Source organism: Prionailurus viverrinus, chromosome B3 (genome assembly GCF_022837055.1).
Source record: "Prionailurus viverrinus isolate Anna chromosome B3, UM_Priviv_1.0, whole genome shotgun sequence".
Classification (NCBI taxonomy): Eukaryota; Metazoa; Chordata; class Mammalia; order Carnivora; family Felidae; genus Prionailurus; species Prionailurus viverrinus.
The window spans coordinates 47,585,652-47,593,887 of NC_062566.1; the positions used below are offsets into that span (position 1 = coordinate 47,585,652).

Here is an 8,236-nt window from a genome sequence, read left to right on the forward strand (position 1 = left end):
CTACCATGTGTTAACTTAGGTGTTTGTCTGCCTGCCTGCCTGCCTACCACCACCACCACCATCCACAAGGGGCAGCAACTTCTCTGAATCCCCAGGGCAAAGCACAGTGCCTGGCACATAGCAGGCACTAAATCACTGTTGAATGAATGAATGGGCAAGTGACTGCATGAGTGAGTCAGTGAAAGTCATGAAAAGAAAAACAAAGGGAGGAACTGGTTCAGTAACCATCATGTCCTTCTACTTTGAGGTCGCCTGCTGTTTGCTGGATACAATGATTATACCATCAATGTCTGGGATGTTCTCAAGGGGTCCAGAGTCTCCATCCTGTTTGGACATGAAAACCGCGTTAGCACTCTACGAGTTTCCCCCGACGGGACTGCTTTCTGCTCAGGGTCATGGGATCATACCCTAAGAGTAAGAGAGAAGCTCTTCTATTTTACTGTGTGTGTGAGAGGAGAAGTGATTGGCCTTCTTAAAGCAGAGACTGAGGGTAATGTAGGCTGGGCTGTGTCAGCCAGAAAGAGCTCTAATTTCAGCTCTATGGCCACAGAAGGGATGAGTTGCCTGTGCTCCCTCCACAGAAGGGAGATACTGAATTCCCCCTCAATGCAAGTGTTGAGGCATAGATTAAACTGTGTATCAGCATGTAACTGAGGTAATAATTGGGGTAGGTTATCCAAAAGATTCCCTTTGATCCTACAAGTAGGATTCTTCTGATTCTAGCCTTTGGCAAACCACAGAGTGCCCCCAATAGTTCAGGGTTCTTATCCCACGGTGACATAGCCCTGTGAGACCCACAGGGGGGCTTTAAGGGACCCATGAAGCTCTTAAAATTATATGTCATATTTCATGTGTGTCCGTTTTTCTGGTAAAAGTGTCCTCTTGGCTTTCATTAGATTCTCAAAGAGCTCTATGATTTTGTTGGATGTTGGCTCCCCAGAAATATCTCCAAAATAGCCTGTTCATAATGCAAAGCTAAATTTAAGGGACAAAGCACAAACGTGACAATCTTAGTGGCAGTCTTAGAAGGGGATAACAAAGACAGATGTTTATGAGGTGCGGGGCTGGAGAGTCTGATTTAAGACCAGATGCAGGGATTTAATTAGGATTGGACAGATTTGTGGCATAATAGTTTAAAGATTGCTGGACACAGTGTTGGGGGAGGAAGAGGATTTTGAAGACAGTCTTGAAAAATAACCAATCATTTTTGATGCTCTGTGTTGGCCTGAGAGAGGTCTTCTCTAAAGAGAGTAGTTGAGGGGCGCCTGGGTGGCGCAGTCGGTTAAGCGTCCGACTTCAGCCAGGTCACGATCTCGCGGTCCTTGAGTTCGAGCCCCGCATCAGGCTCTGGGCTGATGGCTTGGAGCCTGGAGCCTGTTTCCGATTCTGTGTCTCCCTCTCTTTCTGCCCCTCCCCCGTTCATGCTCTGTCTCTCTCTGTCCCAAAAATAAATAAACGTTAAAGAGAGTAGTTGAGTCATCTACTCTTAGGATAAATACATTAAAGGATTTTTGTGAAGTTCCTAAAACAACAAAGTTTTCTGTGACTTTATCTTCCTGGGCAAGTTTCCTAAATTAGTAGTCATGTTAATGTACTCAGTGTGGGTACAGATGGTTTTGGTACTTAGCCTAAGAGTTATAAGTCCCTAATAAGAAAGCACAGATGCCCTTCAGATGATTAACTAAGCGGGGTTGGGGGAATACGTCCAAAGAAGTACCTTTGAGTTACCAGGAGTAAGGTGTAATCCATCCAAGACATGTGAGTGCTTTATTTTGGATGTGGGGTGTGAGTGTGTGTGTGTGTGTGTGTGTGTGTGTGTGTGTGTGTGTGTGTGTTTAATGTTGATTTTCTCTCTTTAAACTCCAGTTTTGCAAGTCATTAACTACTAAGGGACTACAAATTATCTGTTTGTGTTCGTGTCTTTGCAGGTCTGGGCTTAATCGTCTCTTCACAATGCACACCTGAGAGTAGAATTTGAAATCATCATATGTAAACAGATCTTTCTTCTAGAGGATCTGAGGGCTACTGCAACTTAGCTTAAAGGAGAAACTCTATGGCTGAAGTTCACTCAGCGTCCCCAATATTACCATTAAAACTACCACACTTGGAAAGATACTGGTGTGAGCCTCCAGCACTAGGACACCTTCAAGTACAGTGTCTTGCATTTTTAACACTTTTTAAAATTTATTCATTTTTAAGGTTATTCTAGTTACATGGTCTCATCTCATTCTATTACCAACAGGATTCAGCATTTAACATATCCTGTAGTACTTCCTTAAATGAAATTTGTTTTCAGAGCACTTTAAAATCTGATTCCTCTCAGTGTGCACTGTCTTTGGAACCTTCCTCTAGAAGTGCTGATCTTAATGCACTACATGCAGCAGACTGTGCTGACTAGTCTGTGATAGAAGATTCCAATTCCAAATGTAATTGGAAAATAATCACTTTTTTTAAGTTTATTTATTTATTTTGAGAGAGAGTATATGTGCATGCGTGGGAGAAAGGCAGAAAGAGAGGGAGAGAGAGAGAATCCCAAGCAGACTCTGTGCTGTCAGCACAGACCCCAATGCAGGGCTCGATCTCATGAACCTGTGAGATCGTGACCTGAGCCGAAATCAAGAGTTGGATGCTTAACCTACTGAGCTACCCAGGTGCCCCTGGACATAATCACTTTTTAAAAATTTTTTTATTGTAAAAATTTCTTTTTCAGTCTGGTAGTGTCTTTTTCAGATCAAACATTTCCATCTCTGTGAACAGTTCTAAATGAAGGAGAGATAGGCATTGAGTGGACAGGATGTTTGATTTATGAATTCTGTGATGATGCAATCACTTGGACAGGATATTTCCTGTCATTGAAGAGTACAGCTGAATGCTGTTTGTGACACAAATGCTTCTCAGAGCAACCAGAACCTTTCTGTGCAGGAACACAAGACCGCAAACTTATTTAAAAACCTGTTAGTAATAGTAGTTGTTCTAGAATTAATAGCATCCACTCAGGCTAAAGTAAATCATATCCATATAAAGTATATTCATATTTATTGCATTGAAAAAGTAATTACATATGCAAATTAACTGATAGGTCTTGGGTAATAATGTCTTTGCTGCTCTTATATTGAGAAAAAAGAACATAAAAAAATACCTTGTCTTTATTTGAAATTGAGCATTTCCTTCTGGAAGACACCAAGAATTTTTGTTACGGGATCCCTTTGTCCTTTTTTAAGGTGTTGAGGGCTCTTCTTTCATTCATAAACATGGCATGCATTACTTAATCAAACAGAAGGTCACCTCACACACCAAAAATCATTCCCAGTGGAGGCCTGCCCTGGGGGTGGTCTGGGGTCCTGTGGTGCCCCTTGGGCTTGTGTGCTGAGGGCCCTGGGTCATCCAGTCTCCTCTCTTGGCCCTGCTCCAGCCTGGCCCTTCTCCTAGTAGTAGTTCTGGCCCTGCTGTTCAGAGAGGCCCTCCCAGAGCTGGAGCAGGGCATGGCCATCAGACAGGTCTGGCCCTGGGCTTCCTGCAAACATCAGGGCGTGTGCCAGGCCCGCCCTCAAAGCTACTGGTTCAGGTATCATAATGGGCCAGTCAAAAATCAGCTAGGCTAGCTTTTCCATTAATTATTTTCAAGTAAATATAATGGTTAGATTCAGTCATATTTGCCAAGCAAACATTTTACTGAGGGTTTTACTACACAGCAGGCCTTGGGGTAGAGAGAGAAATGTACAAGGCCCCTGCCTGACTCCAAAGAGCCCAGAATGAGCCACCACCTCTCCCCTTGCCCAGTGGAATCCAGTCTGGGCAAGGGCTCAGGGAAATGGGCCTAGCCAGCTCCTGCCAGCTGATTAAGGGCCAGGCCCCTGAGTGTGTCTCACAGAATTCCCAAGCTGCACTCCCAGAACATCCCAGAGTTTGCTCCTGGTCTCCTAGTTATAGCATCCCCTTCCCTCTCTCCTACAGACCCTTTAGTGTCTCTGCACTCTGACCTGGACCTCCTAGAAGTGAAGGAATACAGGACAAAAGAAAAGTCACCTAGACTATGAGGAGGCAAATTCAAGGTTATGTTTGGAGAGGCAGAGAGCATCTTCAGTATATGTGCAAAAATGGCCCATAACTTTCCAATCAAAAAAGCTTTGGGGGAAAAAAAACGATGAACGCATTCCCTAGAACACTCACTTACCCACGTTGGCAGTAAACCACCGCCCACCGTAAGTATTTGATTTCACAGTGGGTGTTGTTTAGTATTTATTAATGAAATACTTGGTTTGGAATATACCACACCATGTGGGGACTCCAGGGTAACTCCGGTAATAAATTGTATTTTGCATATTGAAAATAAGGCTGAGTGGAGTTTTTTAATCAGTTTTTCTTCTCTTTCCTTTTTTTTTTTTTTAAAGGATTTGGGGGCAAACTACCAAACCAGTTGTGGTGAAGGGTCAATATGGATGTACCCTTGGGTGTGCACAGCTAGAGAATGGTTAGGCAAAAAGGGTGGGTCAGGTAAGGAGGGGTGTGGTGACGGGCATTTATGGGAAATACCTGTGAACTGAAATCAAGGCAGCTGCTTTGGCGTGGGCTGCCGGCCTTGCAGAAGTGGGGCCCAGCTGCCAGCCCTCTTCTGGAATGAGCCAGAGACCAGAGGCAGGCGCTCCCTATCTACTTCCCTCTTTTCACCCCTTGACCTCCTCCACACCTTCCCTAGATTACAAGTGGCTTAAAGGCAGCAAAAGGTCATAAAGGTGTTTGTGCCCCGGACTCTCACAGTTACTTGGCCAGCTGACTGGAAGGTGACACCACTGACACCAGGACCCATCTGTAAGTTAGATGGGGACAGCATGGTGACAAAGGGTGTGCACCTAGGTTCAGACCCAGCTGTACCTCTATCATAGGATACATGATACCTGAATTTCTCAGCCTGTTTCCTCATGTGTAGAATGGGAGAACACTAAAATATGTAAAGCACCTACCTCAGCCTTTGGCACATCTTCAACAACAGTTCCCTGTTTCCCCCATCTGTCCACCATCCTTCCAGCCCCACCACCCCTTCCTATCCCCTGTCTCTCTTCTCTTTTTCCCATGCCTACCCCCTGCCTCCATCTCCTCTGGTCCTCGCTATTTCCCTTACCTTGCTTTTTCTTCACTTCAGCCCTCCCCCCATTTCCTCCCCCTCCTTAAGCAGCCCCCAATCATGTATCAAAGTAGTAATTATCATCCAGTAGAGATTCATCTGGGCCAGTGGTTCTTAAGGTATTTGGTCTTAATGATCCCTCTACATTTTTAAAAATTATTGAGTTTTGGTTATGTGGATTATATCTATTGTATCTATTATCATATTAGAAATTAAAACTGAGAAAATTGTAAAACACAAGAATACAGAAGCCCATATTCCATTGGTGATGCTTTTACCAGATAACAGTAGCCTCTGGATAACTCCCCAGAGAATGGGAGTCTTAAAAGACACAAATACAAAAAAAGAGTATAATTCTGAAAATAGTTTGGACCTTGGGGGGCCTCCTGAAAGGGTCTCAGGATTGGGCCTATACTTTGAAACAGCTGATGGGGCTAACGATCCCTTCTCAAGAACCACTGTGTGAGAACCCCCCCTGAGGGCAGTAAAGCCCTCACGGTAGCTTGGGAAAAAAGGAGGGTGAGGATGAGGATCACTGAAAGGAACTGGAGGAGAGGTCCTCAAAGGAGGTTCCAAAGGGGCACAGAGAGCAGTTGGGAAAGGCTAGAGGCCAACTGGGGCCTGTGGAATGCTAAAAATCTTTTCAGATGAGGGCCACTTGGGATCCTGGGGTAATCCCAGTAGATAGGTTAAATTAACTGGGGTTGGAGTTGGGGCCGTATTGCTGCCAGCTGACTTCCTCCCAAGCCCTATAGAGCTGGCTGAGCAGGGAGGTGTAGATCTGCATTTCCCAAATCTGCCTGCTGAGAAAAACCATGCAGGTCAATAGCAGGTTAAAAATATGGGTCCTAAAACTATAGATATAGTTTCTGGAGATCTGGACTGGGAAGGACTGCAGAGGGCCAGGGATTCTGATGAGGCAAGTTGGGGGAAAGCTCTCAGTGAATCTTCTTGTCTCTGTGGATCCTTTCCAAGAACATGAGGCTAAACCAGTCACCCTTTCACCCGTGATAGGAGAAAATCAAGTCACTCTTTAAAGCGTAGCACAGACCCTTCATTCTCTAGATGGGACGTGGCTGAAGCTAGGCTGGCCTTCAGGACTGATCAGTCTCCAGAGTAGGCTGGCTCACAGCCATTTCTGGTGAAAAAAATGAAATTAGTATGTTTGTGTCATTGTATAAAGGATGCAGACCCTCTCATGAGGAGATGGGCTCAGGAACGATGCTCTAGTTAATTTAACTGCATAAATAAATACGAACAACTAAATATAAGTATGGTATGAACATTTATGCAAAGGTTGTGACAACCGAAAATGCCTATCTTTGAACCAAATACATCACTGGTGAATACTTAACCTTATTGTAAACCAGGAACCATGAACCAGAGGTCAACCCATCTGTGCTCCCCAGTAACAGGCATCTTCACACCCCTAGGTCTGTACCCAAGAGAAATGAAGACCTGCCCACACAGAAACTTGAACACAAATGTGCACAGTAGCCCAAAGTGGAACATCTCAAATGTTCAACAACTGAGGTATGGATGAACAAACTGCGGCGTATCAATATGATGGGATGTTACTCGGCCATAAAAAGGAATGAAGGGCTGACTCATGCCACAACATGGATAAACCTTGAAAACATTATGCTAAGCAAAAGAAGCCAGACATAAAGGACCATGCCGTATATGAGTCCATTTATATGAAATATTCAGAATAGGTAAATCCACAGAGACAGAAAATAGATTGGTGGTCACTTAGGGCTCAGGTTGGGATGAATGGGTAGGGACTGCCAATGGGTATAGGATTTCCTTTGAGGTAAGGGAATTAGATAGGGATGTCTGCACAACTCTGGGAATATACTAAAAACCACTGAATTATATACTTTGAAAAGGGTGGACTTTATGGTATGTGAATTATATCACAGTTAAGCTGTTAAAAAATATATGGAAAAAATAGGTCTGTAGCTATTTTCAGTATTTAACAAAACAAAACAAAACAAAACAAAACAAAACAAAACAAAGAAACCAGATAGGTAAGACTCACCAACATGTCACATTTTTATTTTTGGTTAAAAGTGGTTGGACGAGGGGCATCTGGGTGGCTTGGTTGGGTGTCCGACTTCAGGTCATGATCTCAAGGTCCATGAGTTCGAGCCCCACGTTGGGTTCTGTGCTGTCAGTTCAGAGCCTGGAGCTTGCTTCGGATTCTGTTGTCTCCTTCTCTCTCTGCCCCTCCCCCACTCATGCTCTGTTTCTATCAAAAAATGAATAAACGTTAAAAAAAATTAAAAGTGGTTGGACAAGTGAGCATGGGAAACCCTGGTTAGTTCGTATTAACAATAAAAATTTCTCTGTAAAGAACTTTTCCCATGTGCCAGGCACTGTGCTAAGCACCTTGCATGCACCAACTCATGTAATCCTTGTAACAGCCATATGGTGCAGGTAGGTTATTATTTGCATTTTTTAGATGGGGAAATTGAGCGTAGGAGAGTTGAATAAGTTGCTCATGGCTGCATAGCTTCTAAGTGGCAGAGACCGAATTTTAACCAAATCTGACTGCAAACTGCCTCCTTGCATCCTATGGATCAGAAATTCTGTGTAGAGGTTAATTCGTTCATTTTCTGTTTGGTTCAACTGATAATTATTAGGAGTTAACCAAGGCAGGGCCAGAAGATTTACCACTCACCCCCAAGCTACTCCTAATCTAAGAAAAAACTGTGCTTGCTGCTAAAATATAATGTTCAAAAAGGTAAAATCATGGATCTCTGGCAAATCAAATATGATCACACATCAAAACATTTATTTAACTCAATGAGGGAACCCCTAAGATGTCAAAAACAGTTTGAATCAGAGCTTGATGTACAGAGATTTATACTCCCTTCTCACAAAATTCATTTGGCTCACTATAAATAAATCACTGACGTTGGTACACCAGGCACCCAGCAATACTGCTGGCCAGCTGAACCTTTGTAGGGAGAATTCTATTGTTGCCATACTCTCTTCCTGTTCCCATAGCCTCTTTGTTCACAGACCCTAGAGCAAGCACTGTCATGGCTAGGTAAAGAAGCTCTCCGACATCCACAGACCACAGAATTTTGTCTACCTGATTATTGAGTC

General features: G+C 43.7%; 1 protein-coding gene across 2 annotated transcripts in view; it reads left to right on the forward strand.

Moving 5' to 3' along the window:
• GNB5 (G protein subunit beta 5) overlaps positions 1–7,027 on the forward strand; it is a 53,880-nt gene extending 46,853 nt beyond the window's left edge. The window contains exons 10-13 of one of the 2 annotated variants that reach the window (XM_047864261.1): positions 248–414; positions 1,929–2,149; positions 3,955–4,202; positions 6,556–7,027. In XM_047864261.1, coding sequence (XP_047720217.1) covers positions 248–414; positions 1,929–1,940 — 179 coding nt within the window. In that variant the 3' untranslated portion in view covers positions 1,941–2,149; positions 3,955–4,202; positions 6,556–7,027. Of the gene's footprint in view, positions 1–247; positions 415–1,928; positions 2,150–3,954; positions 4,331–6,555 lie in introns of those variants that run through there. The other variant, XM_047864260.1, reaches the window with a different exon arrangement.
• The last annotated feature ends 1,209 nt before the right edge of the window (positions 7,028–8,236 follow it).